Raw genomic sequence first — 15,787 nt, 5'->3', positions numbered from 1 at the left:
GCTGCTGCAGAAATCCCTGAAAGTGCACTGAATTTTATTTGTTGCCTTTTCATCTTACCAAAAAAAGACTGATGGGTCTTTGTTGGTTTACTTCCAGATCTCCGGTTTCTTCAGAAGATCAAGGTGAGAATCGATTTTATTTGTTTGCATGTTGTTGTTAATTGTCCTATTGCAAACCCAGCTTGATAAATATGAATTTTGCTCAGGTTAATTGGATGAGAAATGATCTAGATTCTTCACCACAGCTAGCCCACGGTCTGATTGGGGAAAGTTGGGTGAGCATAATATTTGGCATTTGTCTACCTAGGATATTCAGAAGTGATTTCCACTAATCCGCACAATGCCTTGTAAGGGAGGGATGAGCATACGTCAGGTGCCTAAGATCTATTTGGTTTGTTTAGTAAATCCCCAGTGTCTCTACAAACCAGAACCAGGTGCAAAAGACACAGGACTTTACCTGAGTTTTCTGCTCATACAGTGAGACTTCATTCTCTCCTCTCTGGAGCAGATTTTGAGGGTGTATGGGGAGCTGCAAGCAAGAGGGAAAAAGCAGTAAGTTTTTTCCTGCATGCACACATCTCTGGTGCAAATGGAATGGCAGCAGTGGATACAGCCCATGCAGTTAGAATTAAAAAACAGGTTGCCTCTGAGCACATTCTCACTGAAATACTGGGCAAATAAAGATGGATGTTTGGGTCTTTGGAATGGAACAACAAGGACATACCCATTGGCCTGATTACATGTAGGTAGCCGTGTTGGTCTGCCGTAGTCAAAACAAAATAAAAAAATTCCTTCCAGTAGCACCTTAGAGACCAACTAAGTTTGTTATTGGTATGAGCTTTCGTGTGCATGCACACTTCTTCAGATACTTCAGATTCTTCATTGGCCTGAATAACTCATGACTGCCTGTTCCAACAAACAGCAGACTCCCAAGATTCCCATGTTTGTTTTCGTCCTGCTGTCTTGGACCCTTTAACACAAGGGTGGGGGGACCTGTCTTCCTTCATCCTCATCCCCGCCAGCACGGTCAGAGATGATGGTAGTTGGAGTCAGCAACACCTGGAGGACCAAGGGCTCTTCTCCCTGCTTTAGCCAACACTGGGGCTTTCTGTATGGTTTCCTCCTGTTGCAAGACTGAACCCAAGGTCCGCTAATAAGATGGGTAGCAATGTGTTCATTTCAATGCGTCTTGCATAGGAGAAGCTCTTGATGAGCTGTGGCCCAGTTTCTGAGTAGATAAAGTTCTTCTTCCTTCCAGTCTTTGAAAAGTCATTTCACAATGTCAAGAGAGCACACGCTATTCCCTCCCGTTTGGCCACGGCTGAGTGATATGTTTATTATGTTGCATTTGATCCTTGCCAAAACCTGACTCCATTGCCTCTTATTCCCTTGCTTCAGAGGAAACATTACATTTTAATAGGTTGTCCTGGGTACCAGTATCATGCTATTTGTCAATGGGCAGTGATTTATTAGCCGGGCTTATAGGTTTTCTTTACATTATCGTATTACTCTGTCATTTTATCTATTAATTGAGTGTCAGGCAGCATATGAAGTGCTTCCTTATGGATCTTTTTTGGCTTTAATCTCCAGTATCTGCCCCTACCATCTCCCTTTCCTTTCTGCCTTCCCTGTTTCCCTCCTTTGCACAAATTCCTCTCATGTTCCATTTACCACCTGTGCCTCTGTGACAGGGGACCAGCTCTACAGTTTGATCAATATCCCTAACCACTCCAGAACCATAAAAGCATTTATGAGCTTACTTTGAAATGGAGAATCAAAGCCGCAAGCACTCTTCACCTATCATACCAAGGACATTAAAAGCTTCTGTTTAATGACAGTGAAATAGCTGATTGAGAAATGTATTACAGGGTAGAAGAATGGTTACAGGAGAGAGCCTTTTATGATGCAGCAGGGTCAGAACATTTAGTTCCGCTGCTTGTAAATACTGTCTGTCATCCACCAGGAGAGGAATCGCCTTGGAACTTAGCTCTGCCTAGGCTTTGCCCCAATGCCGCAGTGATGGCTTCACTTGGCAAAAGGGGGCTGGTTGTAGCAGTCCTACGTGTTTCCCCAGCTGTCCCCTCCAGCAAAGCCGCAGACTTGGATGGGCAAAGCATTTTGCTGCCTCTCTGTACTCCAAGGTCAAACCCTGTGTCCTGGATCATCTGGATGATGCTTCCTGGTTCCTCGCTATGCTAGCCTGAAGCAGTCTGATGTGCTCCCTGGGTTGTGTTTTCTCAGGCTTAGTGATGATGTGCAATCAAGAAATACAAAAGATTTATTTCTGCCATCGCTCATTGCATTCCCTTCTCCTTGGGGAAAGGTCATAGCAGGGCAGACTTTGGTAATCTTTCATGATGCGGTTCCTTGCATGAGGTCAACATTTGGCATCCCTCAATGGATCTTCTCAATTATGGATCTTCTCAGTTTTGCATCCCTGCAGCTCGGCACCCTGCATAGCAGAACCGCTCACACCACCCTAAATCTGGCACTGGTCATAGCTCAGTGGCACAACATCTGCTTTGCATGCAGAGGGTCCTAGGTCAATCCCCAGCATCTCCAGGTACGATGGGAGAGACTTCTATCAGAAACCCTGGCTGTGAAGAACCCTCAGATAGGTGGACCAATAGGACCACTCAGGGAATGGCATCCTCCTTTGTTCTTAAATGGTAATCCCAGCAAGCTGAGGCTTTGTCTTGGCTTATGGAATAGCTGGGTTTTTGGGGGGATTCATGGCTCCCCAGATCTCTGTTGGGGGTATGGCAGACAGGAGCAGAGCATTGCTGGTTAGTCCAAGAATGTAAGAACACCCATTTTCAGACCAAAGCTGGTCTAGCATTTTGTTTCCAATAGTAGCTAGTGAGATGTCTCTCGAAAGCATTAGCGCATGGCTAGGCAAACTAAGCCCGGGGGCTGGATCCGGCCCAATCGCCTTCTAAATCCAGTCTGTGGATGATCCAGGAATCAGTGTGTTTTTACATGAGTAGAATGTGTCCTTTTATTTAAAATGCATCTCTGGTTTATTATATCTCTGGGAATTCCTATGGGGCATAGGAATTTGTTCACCCCCCCCCCAAAAAAAATAGTTCGACCCCCCACAAGGTCTGAGGGACAGTGGACTGGCTCCGTGCTGAAAAAGTTTGCTGACCCCTGCATTAACGCATGAGGCCACTGCTCTCCTGAAGCTGAGCAGGTCTGGTCAGCACCAGAATGGGAAACCATCAGGGAATCCCAGGTATGCTGCCTTGCGTTGCATAATGGAAGAAAAGTGGGTTAGAAATGTAAATAAACAAACTCATTGGATCTGCTATTGGAGGCTGTGAACAGGAATGTGCCTTATGCCAAGTTAGACCATTGACTGATCTAGCTCATCATTGTCTACACTGAATGACAGCGACTCTCCAGAGCCCAGGAATCTTTTTCCTACTTGGAGGTACCAGGGATGGAACCCGGGATGCTCTTCATGCAAAGCAGATGCCCCACTGCTGAACTGTGCCCCTTCCCCTATATTTGCAAGCTATAATCCGCAGATGAAACCATTGAAACTTTAGTTGACTGAGCAGTGAATATGAATCTTAATCAGTAAGGCAAACTTTAATTGTTTCTAGACTGCATTTATAACTCATGTTGCACCAGGCACTTAACAACAAAGCTTGAACGCCACATTTTAATTAGTGTGGCTGAGACTTCAGGGCACTCTTTCTCCTTTCTTTTCGGGACTTATTTTGGTTTGGATACATTACTCTTACAGGGAACTTAAGAAAAAAGCAACACTCAAGGCAATCTCTGAGACAATGAAAACCATAGGGACCCCAGTGTGGTTTGGTTTTAAAATCCTCCTTAAAGGCCAGGCAAAGAGGAGAATTTTCTTATGATCCTTTTTCTCAGAAACATCAACATTTCGAGGCTTCTCCCCAACCCGCCCCCCGCCCCCCCTTGTTTTTTGGAGGTGGCAGGGAAAAGGGCCTGTACCCGTCCCCCCGCTCCCGCTTTTGCTTCTAATATGGAAAAAGTAATAAAATATTAAACATGAGGTTGTTTTTTTCTAGTATTGCATGGTAGTTTCTTCCTCCCCCCTTTTTTTTACTGAAAAAGTTACAAACCGAACATATCCCTCCCCCCCCCCCCAAGTTTTGTCAGCCCAAAGGCATTGTTCAGATGTAAACCATGATAGCAAAGTTTGTGAAAGCACTGAAGTGGAGATAGACTGAAAGTTGCCAATATCAATATGAAGGAGAATGTTAACACAGCCATATATTACGGAATGAGGCAGGTACAGTTTGTCCTGTAGAGTCCTCGTTCCTGTGCTGGATGAATGACTAGCAGTTAGCCATAAAAGTCAGTCTCTCTCTCTCTCTTTCGCCCTCCAGCCACACAAAGTTTTTGCATCAGTTTTTCAGAAGGATTTTAAATTGTTGTTAAAAGCAGACTTGTTGGTGTTTTGTTTTGTTTTTTAAAAAATGTTAATTTAATTGTTTTATCTTGTTTGTAAACCACTTTGCCTTTTCGAAAATATAAAATCAAATAAAGAGGTATGCAAATTTTATGAAATAAATAAAATGTTGGCCTGGGTATATTACAGACATTGCAATGGAGTTGAATTTGTAAGATTAGCAAAAGGAAGGTCCCAAAGGTCTGCGATCCTTAGCCACTTTGCTGCGTGGCCTTTCACACCAAATCAGTGCCCTCAAACCTCTCAGCACACAACTCTATGGGGCAAGTCTTTCATCCTGCAGTTTGTACAAGTCAAGCCACGCAGCCCTGACTAGGATTTACTTTAGCCGTCAGAACTGATAGCTGACTTGCATTCAGGCTACAGCTTCCCTTTGTCAGAGGCATTGAAGGGAAAAAAAAAAAAAGACAAGACAAACCTATTGCATGGACTGCAATTCCCGTAGGGGCTTTGCTGACAAAGAAACAAGTGTCAAACTCTCGGTTAAAGCAAGGGCTGCCCTGTGGGATGTGTGGGAATTCTGAACAGGTGAGTGAAGTGCCACACAGCCCAAGGGAGCCAGTGAGAGAAGCTGAACGGGACAGGCAGATGATTTGTGGCTTATTTTCTGAGCCTCCTTCACAGCAAAATCTGCAATTCTGGGAAGAACGATGCAGGGTCAGGCGAATCTGAAAGTGTTGAATGGCAATCTGTTTCCAATTCTACTTGAAGACAATGCCTCTTCCCAGTTTTTGTCTTATTCTGTGATGCCGGAATTTGGGTTATAATTCTGATCCTACGTTCTTATATGGCACTCGTGGGAGACAGCCTGGCAAATTCAGGTTGTGCAGTTGTAGTTGACAGGGAGATCTTGCGCAAGAAACCTGCTCCCCCCAAAGATCTGATCTTTTGCGATAAGGAAAGTGATGGGAAAAGGCACTGAGAAGTGTGGGGTGATATTTGCTTTGATGCAACCCTATCTTCACAAACAAATCGGGATGAATGCTCATTAAATAGTCAGTGCCATTTTATTTCTCTGCTAACAGATCAGGCTGAATTCTTAATAAACAGGACATCTGGAGGTGCCCTGGCTTGCAAGTAGCTCGAAGTCACACAGGGAATCTCTTGTAAATAGCTTCCATGGTTAGTAAAGGTAAAGACCATTAGATCCAGTCATAGCTGACTCTGGGGTTGCAGTGCTCATCTCATTTTATTGGCCAAGGGAGCCAGCGTACAGCTTCCCGGTCATGTGGCCGGCATGACTAAGCCGCTTCTGGCAAACCAGAGCAGCGCATGGAAATGCCGTATACCTTCCCGCTGGAGCGGTACCTATTTATCTACTTGCACTTTCATGTGCTTTCGAACTGCTAGGTTGGCAGGAGCAGGGACCGAGCAATGGGAGCTCACCCCGTCGTGGGGATTCAAACTGCTGACCTTTTGATTGGCAACTAGGCTCTGTGGTTTAACTCACAGTGCCACCTGCATCCTCCATGGTTAGTAGCCCCATATAAAGGCAGTCTCACTGAATGAGCACAGCAAAACCAAGGAGGGTCAGGCAGTCCTTCAGACAAAGGAAAAAGAAGGAATCCCAGTCTCCAGTCAAAAGCATTCTGAGTGGGCCAGCAGTTCGTTCTTTTTCTTCTTTAAATTTTTATTTATCATTTTTGTTTATATACATTACATCAATTATTTAATCATAGTTTTAACAGTTTTAACATTTTCAGTTACGACTCCCTTTCCCCTCTTTCTGAGGTTCCTTACATTTTTGTCCTTTCCTGCATACTCCAAATTGCCTTCACTTATTCTTTTTAATTGTCTATTCTCATCTATATCTCATCTATATTTTTAAAACTGCAGGTTTTTATAATAATCCTGCCAATGTCTTGATCTGTTTACAGTTTGTAAATACTCAATAAACTACTTACATTCCTTTCTAAAAAGTTTGTTGTCTTGATTTCTTATTCTTCCAGTAAAATTTGCCATTTCTGCATACTTCATTAGTTTCTATTTCCAATCTTCTTTCGCCAGGACCTCTTCATCCTTCCACTTTTGGGCAAATAACATTCTTGTAGCTGTAGTCGCATACATAAATAAATTTCTATACTGTTCGGGTACTTCCAATCCTATAATTCCCAAGATAAATCCTTAAACTCTTTTAATTTAAACTCTTTTAATTTAAGTTCTCCACTCTCCTCTCTTAGCAAATTTCTATAAGTCGCCCAACTTTCCATCACATCATATTTTTATTTTTCACCACTATGGCTTCCAAAGGTGAAAGCCAAAGTGGTGTTTTATCTCCAATACGTTTTTATATTTATCCCATATTCGATACATTTCCCCCCTAATTATATGGTTTGTGAAGGCTTTATGTACTTTTGCCTTTTCATACCACAAATAAGCATGCCAACCAAAAATACTATCATGACCTTCCAAATCTAAAATATGTGGATTCTTCAGTAGCAACCATTCCTTCAACCAGCACAGGCAAGATGCTTCATAATATAATCTCATATCCGGTAGGGAGAAACCTCCTCTTTCTTTTGTGTCTATCAGTATTTTATATTGTATTCTCAGGTTTTTCCCCTTGTCAGATATATTTAGAAATACCTTTTTGCCATTTGTTGAAGCAAACTGTCTTGCTAATCACCGGTATTGATTGAAACAAAAATAACATTCTTGGTAGTACCTTCATCTTTATGGTCGGCACTCTACCCAGCAACAAAAGTTTCATTCTATCCCATATTTGCAAATTTATTTTAATATCATCCCATGTTTTCAGGTAGTTATCTTTATACAGCTGTAATCTGTTAACCATTCACCTAAATACTTAACCTTTTTTTCAATCTTTAGACCTGATATATTTTGTAATTTATTTTTACTCTCATCATTCATGTTTTTTACCAGGAGCTTGGTTTTATCTTTATTAATTTTAAGACTTGCTATTTCTCCATTTTTCCCCCTATCTCTTCTAATGCTTTTGGAATTAACTCTATTAGTTCTTCTACAGATATCGCCACATTATCTGCAAATGCTTTTAATTTGTATTGTCTCTGTCCCACCTTTATTCCTTTAATTTCTTGATTCCATCTTATTCTTTGCACCAAAACTTCTAAAACTAATATAAACAATAAAGGTGACAGCTGACAACCTTGTTTAGTGCCTTAAGTTATCTTACAGTTCTCAGTCAATACGTTATTTACTATCAATTTTTCTGATTGTTCTGCATACATTGCCTTAACTCCTTTTATAAAAGTTTCTCCACAGCTCATATATTCCAAAACTTTAAACAGGAGACATTATCAAATGCTTTCTCTGCATCTAAAAACATTAAGGCTGCTTTTTTTTTGCATTTCTCACTTCTAAGTATTCTATTAGAACCAAAGAGGGTCAAGAAGCCCTTCAGACAAAGGAGAAAGGAGGAATCTTAGTCTCCAGTCAAATGCATTCTGAGCGGGCCAGCAGTTCTTGCAATTAGGAGTGAAAGCATTTGCATACGAAGCCTTGATTAGCCTTTCACTCTGCCTTTGCTTTTAAATGTGCCATTACTCAATTGCTCTTCTCCCCTTGCCAGCATAACAGTGTTTTAATGAAGTGCACGGGATAGCCAGCCAAAATCATACTCTCTCCACCCACACATCTCCTTCATCTTCCTGCTCCCGTAATCCATCCCCAACCCCCATCTTTCTTTCAGCTTGACAACTATTTTGTCCCTTTTCATTGCTTCCAAAAGTGGCATCAACTTGTCATTGGGTTAGTTTTCTTCTTCTTTAAATGGTTGTCTTACAGGATACATTGGAAAAGCCAGCGAGTCTGGCGCTCTGGTTACGCACAGCTTTTCTTAGACCAGGGCTAAGAAAAGAAACCTGTGGCCCTCCAGGTATTGGTGTTGGACTCCAACTCCCATCAGCCCCAGGAAGCACAGTGAGGGATGATGGGAGTTGTAGTCCAACAACAAATAAAGCACCACTGGTTCCCCATCCTTGAGTTAGACAACAAAACTGTCACTCTACACCTTCACAATGAGAACCTTTTCACATGTTCTGTAAGCTCTGTAACCCTCTGCACAGGTTTACAGGAAGCAACAGCCAATCCTGGTACCCAGATGGTACTTATCTGTATTGATACATATGTGCCATTATGTGCCATATGATACACATTAAATCGCTAGGTGTACATCTAAGCAACATAATGTTGAATTGGCCCTCATCTCTACTTTGCAAGTTGGCTCATCTAGTCCAGTACAGTCTGCACTGACTGGTAGCAGCTCTCCAGGATGTCTTTATCAGCCCTATCTGGAGATGCCAAGGATTGCTCTTGGCACCTTCTGCATGCCAAGCATGGTTCCCCATTCATTTGAACGCACAGAAATAAATTCTTTTTTTTTTAAAAAAAGAATAAAATAAAAATAAAGAATAAACATATGCACAAATTCTTCCTGCATTTTCATTGCTTTTTTAGATGTAAGGTACTATATTTACTTTGCTTGAATTATTCTGGTTTTATGTAAGCCGCTTTGTGTTGTGTGTGTAAAAAGGCTGAGCAAAAATTAACAAAAACCAATGAAACATTCCACTTGGGGGACGATGTGGTATAGCTATTCTCTGTCTGGGTTGCAGTCATTATACTCGCTTACCTGGTAGTAAGTAACTAAGTGAGGCTTACGCCTGCGTATGCATGTATGGGATTGCACCATTGTAAGCCCTCCCTTTTTGTCCTCCCCCCCCCCATTTTAAACACTTTCTGGCTTGCTACTGTTCATCTAACAAGAGAGAGGGAGAGGAATTGGGGTGGGAAGAGACTTTCTTTCACCTATCCTTGTTGAATGAAGACTACAGGAATAAAGGAAACGCTCCATTTATCAGGCCTGCAACTGTAGTGTGATGGCTTTAAGACATTGCTATTTCTAAGAATAGAAATGTTATTTGAGGCACTGTCTCAAAACAATGGCTTATATCAAGAGGTTATAAATTGTAGTCCCCCAAAATGTCTCTGCCTTTTATCAGTTCAAGGTATGCCTATGAATGTTCATTTGCAAACATTTTCACTAAAAGTATCAGTTAATTTTAAAAATAGCAACTTTCAAAGTAAAGCTTTAAAATAAAGCTACATTGGCAAAGAAAAAATGCTTTATGTGCATTGTTTGTGCATTCTAACACCATGACACCAGGCGGCGCTGTGGAGTTCCATTTTTGTCAACCCGATTTCACATGCAAAGTTTGCAACACATTTAACTGAGACGCTTCTTTGATACGTCTATATTAAGAATGCTCACTATTGAAAGGGAATAACTGGAACAAGAATGTGACATACTGCGGAATTCAAACTTTTGACCTCATATTTAAATGATAATGTTTTAAGACACTGCACAATAACCCCAGAACTGATAAACTGTTTAGTTTAGTTTTGGTTAGTTTAATATTTGATTAGTTTAATCTGTGTCACCTACCTTAAGCAAACTGGGGTCACCAACTTGGTGCCCACGAGCACTGTGGCTCCCAAAAAGGCATTCACTGGTGCCCCGGACAGCTTCCCAAGACTCTGAGCTTTCGTTTAAAAAGAAGGAGCAAGTATCTCAGCCTGGATAGCTCAGTTGGTTACAGCATGATGCTGATAACACCAAGGTTGCAGGTTTGAATCCTGCATGGGGCGGCTGCCTTTTCCTGCATTTCAGGGGGTTGAACTCAATGATCCTCAGGATCCCTTCCAACACTGCAATTCTATGATTCTAGCTCTCATAGAAATGAAGTTATGGAGTAAGAAAGGCAGGTACCTTCTAAGCAATTTATGTGAAATGAATGTTCTGTGGCCACCTTGTATATTTTCCCTGGTACTGAGGTTAATGCTCCCTGTTGCTATTAGTAGCAGCATTACTATTTGTGTGTGATCATTATTGTGTGATTTCCACAATCAGGACCAGCAAGACATAGCTGATGTCTGATGGTTGCGGGTGGTTGTTTCTTATTTTGTCTTATTCCTCACTCCCCGTGACAGCCATTTTATGACTGGTGCCTGCAGCGCACTCTCAAAATTAAAAACGTGCCCATTGGTCCAAAAAGGTTGGCTACTTCCAGTTTAGTACATGCTCACATGTGAAGTGGAAATATTTATGGGGACTATAAGAGAGCCACATCTTGTAGCCACCATGTATGCTTTCATTGCAGTTTTAAAGTCTCCTCTGCAGTGCTATGTTGAAATGAAATTACTGCAGTTTAGGGTGGCTTTTGTAGACTGATTGGGAAAAAAATGAGAAGGGAAAGCTGTGCTAGAGCTACCAGCCAAATAGGTAACTGTGAGAGCACTTTTCCGGAGCTATGCAATGCTTAAATGGTTTTTTTAAAAAATAAAAAATAAACAGCAGCAGCTCTAGGGCATTGGCTTGTTGTAAATTACAGTGAACAGAACTTATTCTTACAGTCCAACATCTGTTGCCAGTGTCCCAACATTTCTGAAAGAGAGAGTCTGTTTCTTAACAATGCCGGTTGTGCAAGGTTTACCTAATTGACAGGGGGGGTTGGGGTTGTTTTTTTTACACTGGCAGCTTCAGCAAAGAGCACAAAGGTTTAGAAATGCATAGAAAAGCAAGTTACCTCTTTCATCCTCCCGGCTTCTCCCTGCTAGAAGAATGGAGGTCTATTGATGATCTAACCAGCCCAGGGAAATTCGCCGTGTTGCCAACGTTGTATTTTGCCAGTTTGTTAGATGGGTAGAAGCCTTAGGTCTGCACTTTTGTCAGTCACACAAGGTTTTCTGTGGAGTGTGTGTGTGTGTGTGTGTGTGTGTGTCTGTGTATAGCAAATCCACTTACCCAATCAAAGAGCACTAAAGCACTTCTATTTCTTGCTGCAAATGCTCATCTTAGGGAAAAGTCAAGAAAATAATGACTTGGTCTCCGTGTTTGTTGAATGGAATAATGCTTGGTGACATCTTCAAGGCCTAGAGATACTTTATGGCATGATAAAACATGTGCATAATTCATGCTCTGTATTGTGAGGCAGCAACACTTGTCGCCCTCTGAATAAATGCATATTTAAAGGCCTCCTTTTGCCCATAATTGCACACTGATAGTGCCAGCCAGATTCTTTTTTCCTAGAACTGAGAGCCAAGCCAATTTTCAACGGTTTGAAGCCTGAGTTGCAACCATGCTCACATAGTTTAGAACCCGGGGGTGGGTGAGGGGCAGTGAGATTACCTGGGGGCAGTGCTACAAGGCAAGTGAAGAGACAGGGGGGGCAGGGTGTAGATGACCTTTGAAAAAGCTGGTATCAACTCCACCAATTTTGTTGAATTGTTTGGGCTAAACAGTTTTAATTGAATTGCAAATAAATGTGCAATTTAGGGTCACTGTTTTGAATTTCATTGTGTTGTTATCTTTCTTAGTCGGTTGTGCAAACCACTATTCTGAATAATGAACGGCCTCCCTCGGGAGGTTGTGGACTCTCCTTCCTTGGAGATTTTTAAAGCAGAGGTTGGGTGGCCATCTGTCACGGATGCTTTAGCTGAAATTCCTGCATTGCAGGGGGGTTGGACTAGGTGGGTCTCCGGGATCCCTCCCAACTCTGCAGTTCTATGATTCTGTGAGTCAGGGCAGCTAACAAATGGACGGCCACTCACTTTCCCAACAAAAAGGAATGGTATCACCAGAAAAGAGGACTCTGATTTGCATAAAACTCGCAGGTGCTCATTTATATGTATACATGTATTCCATCTCTATAGAGTATGTGCAGGGCATCTCAACATAGCGGAAGAGACAGTGGCAGGGCAGCTGGGTTGCCTGTTCAGTCTGCTGTCCAGGGGTTAAGTGCTGATGGGCAACTTCAAGGCTCCTGCTCTCTCTTCTTAAGGTTCTTTCTTTTTAAGCTCGACCTGGACTGGGCTGCCCTTTAAAAATGGAGTCCCTATGAAAAGAGGACTGCCCCCTGTAGAATAGGACACAAAGCCACCCTATCTGGCAATCAGTATTCCAAAGCAGGGACCAGCAACTTCTAGGGGGTCTGGGGGTGCATCAGCAAACTGGAGAAATTCTTGCGGGCATCACACACAACCAAGGACTGGGAATACTTTTTAGGTGTGTGTGTAAGGTTCAGTATCCCCCTTGTACCCTACCCTTCAAATTGCTTCCACACTCTTCTATAGGAGCTTGCCTTCTACCATTTAGGGCCGTTTCCCCACCCTAGTGTCCAGTTCGCCCCTTAATGTTGATGAAAAGCAAGTGGAGTATTCTATACAGGGGCGAGATATTTTAGTTCATGGCCAGCAGAGGGAGTAAAGTTAATACTTCCAGGGATGCTTGTAATGGATGAATAGCTCTATTATTGTTTACATGAGAAATTTTCATTTGGGTTTTAAAATCCCAATGTATTGACAGCTCCATCCCTCCTTCGGAACTGCACAGACAAAAATAGAAATAATGAAGGCTAACAATGCAAGCTGAGTTTTATGGATTTATGGATCCGTGCTTCCAGTGTGAGAAAACAGGTTGCATGTGAATTGTTGTTTTGAGGTCTCCTAGCAATGTCTTAATAGATAACAATTTATAAAAGTTTAGCAATACAATATGTCACAAATAAATGTGCTAATAAATAATACTTAACATCACTATAGTGATTTCAAAAGTTCAAAACACTCTACATGCATTGGCCAGTTGAAATCCTTACGACTGTCCTTTCAGGTAAATTGTTGTCCCCCATACACCTGATAGGCAGACTGAGGCTAGAGGAAAAGAGCTTGCTTAAGACTATCTAGTAGACTGTCTGGCAAAGGCAAGAGTAGAACTGGAGCTCTCGTGATTCACGTCTCAGTCTCTTAACTACCATGCTATACCAGTTTTACATGCCCTCCAACATTCCTCCAATGAAAATAGGGACATCTCATTCCACAATGATAATTTTACTGTTTATACCCCACACATCTTATTGAGTTCTGTTTTAAGATGCAGGTGGCACTGTGGTCTAAACCACTGAGCCTCTTGGGCTTGCCGATTGGAAGGTCCCCGCAATGGGGTGAGCTCCTGTTGCTCGGTCCCAGCTCCTGCCAACCTAGCAGTTTGAAAGCACACCAAAAAGTGCAAGTAGATAAATAGGTAAGGTAAACAGCATTTCCGTGTGCTGCTCTGGTGCCAATGTTCCATTGCGCCAGAAGTGGCTTAGTCATGCTGGCCACATGACCCAGAAAAACTGACTGTGGGCAAACGCCGGCTCCCTCGGCCTGTAAAGCGAGAAGAGCGCTGCAACCCCAGAGTCGTTCACAACTGGATTTAACTATCAGGGGCACCTTTATCTTATAAAGCAGCAATAAATAATTTTGGAAGTAGAGTTTCCACAAATAGACTTGAAGAAGTTGCTTGACTGAGCCTGCTGGAGGTACAGTATCTGCTGAACAGGAAAAGATTCTCCCCTCTTACACACACCCTTTTTATTCATTTATCCGCCCCTTTAGAAACAAACAAACAACCCCACAATACCCAGCAAAGCAACACATGTGTCCCAGTTAATAGAGCTGTTGGGTGCTTTTCGGAAAACCTGTAAATAAGTTGTCATGAAATCTGCCTTAAGAGTTACTGTAGTTTTATTGGTTGTCTTATAACCCTTTTGGTTTGGATGTTACATTTTCCTGTGCTGCACATGGGAGATGAAGTGAGGAAATGTTCCTGAGACTCTTAGACAAAAGTCTGATGCAAGAAGCATTTGAATCTTGTATCGCAAACATATACTCTCTGAGAGAGCAACACTGCTTAGTTTCTTTGCTTGCATCCTTCAGTTCTTCCTGCAGTGATTTCTTTCTTTCTTTCTTTCTCTCTCTCCCTTTTACACATTTGTGGTGTTATTCCTGGAGTAATAATGAGCTCCTTGTGGAATTCTCTCCACGGAGGTGCCAGCCCAGCGCTGCACAGAGAAAATTCTCTGCCAATTTGCTTGCACTTCTTCATTTTTCAGACTCCAGTCGAGGCAAGGGTTTCTAGTCAGCAATATGGTGGTTCTGTTTCTGCACTAGGCAAAGGTGATATTTGGAGGAACTGAAATAATTTCAATTCTCATCTAAAGGCAAATCCATCAGAACTATACCTCTTTAAACAATAGGTGAACTGATACACCTCTGGAATTTGCATTTTTACAGATGACCTTTGACGTTCTTTGGGTTGTGGTGCATGAGAGGGTCTTCACTATGATGGCCTCTGGGTTGTGATATGCCCTCCCTGCTAAGTTGTGTCTCACCCCATCACTGGCTGCTCAAGATGCATATTTTTGCAGAGCATAACTCCATCTGCAGAGTTTCTGCTTGCTCTTTGATACAGTCTAAGTGATGACTTAGTGTTGACCTTGAATGTAACCCACCTTGAAACTGCATGGTGATGGGCCAACTATAAATCAGAGATAGGGCTCCTCAGTCCCAGAGTTCAAATGCAGCCCCCCAACCCTCTCCATCTGGCTCCCATGACTATTCTCAAGCCATGTTCCCATGCTACCCTCCTCAATTTTCCTGCTCCGAACCCTCCTCAATTGGTTTACTCCTGGCTGGAACATACCACTGAATTATGATCGTGCCTCTTTCTTGCCTGGATAGAGCATGAAGAGAGAGGAGCATGAAGTACGTAGGAACACCTGACTTTTACTGTACCATGATAAGTGTCGCACCTGTGGCTCCACCCAAATGGTGCCCCCAAATGGATCTTCTTAATTATCACTCCTCTCAAATTTGCACCCCCTCAGCTTGATGTCATGTGCAGGAGAACTGACTGCACTGCACCAAATCCAGAGCTGCCATTTTTCACAAGTGAGAGAAAAGAGAGAGAGGATCTTTTGGAAGTTCATATGCAGCTTGTATGTGATTCTTTTTGATGCAGAATAGAATATGGAACAAGATGTAGGGTTGCTGCTGCTGCTGCTGCTGCTGCTGCTTTTACATTTGCAAATATGTGTTGATTTAAGTTTCAGGTGTGAAAATGCTCTTAAATCTAAGTTGCAATGCATAACAATGGCCTGGAAAGAATATAAGGCCTTTGGGGCGAGCCTCTTATTTTGTATTAATTATCACAATCGGGCAACATTTGTGTCAAGAATGATTATTAATGCTAATGTCCTCTTTTTGTTCTTTGCAGCACTTTTACAGTCAGTAATAGCTGGTGATTTTCTAAAAGTAAGTAAAAGAAGTTCTGATGCATCCTCATTGATATTCCCTATACCCCTTACATGGTTGTTGTTATTATTACCATTCATTTATTTATTTATTTAATACAAGTTTTTATATCTCAAGGATGATCAACCAAAAAAGGGATTAAAAAATAACTAAAAATGTAAACATGGAGAAATAGAACAACCCCCGAAAGCCAAAGAATCTATGAACAGGATTAAAATGGCT

The 15,787-nt window shown here is 42.1% G+C and overlaps 1 protein-coding gene across 7 annotated transcripts in view; it reads left to right on the top strand.

Moving 5' to 3' along the window:
• The window catches only part of DGKI (diacylglycerol kinase iota), a 240,220-nt gene that overhangs the window by 213,597 nt on the left and 10,836 nt on the right, over positions 1-15,787 (top strand). For all 7 annotated transcript variants that reach the window (XM_083700075.1, XM_083700078.1, XM_083700077.1 and 4 more), the window contains 2 exons: positions 98-123; positions 15,528-15,565. In XM_083700075.1, coding sequence (XP_083556201.1) covers positions 98-123; positions 15,528-15,565 — 64 coding nt within the window. The remainder of the gene's footprint in view (positions 1-97; positions 124-15,527; positions 15,566-15,787) is intronic.

The sequence above is a fragment of the Podarcis gaigeae genome, assembly GCF_964106915.1.
Source record: "Podarcis gaigeae genome assembly, chromosome: 10".
In the NCBI taxonomy this organism is placed as follows: Eukaryota; Metazoa; Chordata; class Lepidosauria; order Squamata; family Lacertidae; genus Podarcis; species Podarcis gaigeae.
The sequence above is the reverse complement of the archived record's forward strand: the minus strand, read 5'-3'. Positions and strand labels throughout refer to the sequence as shown.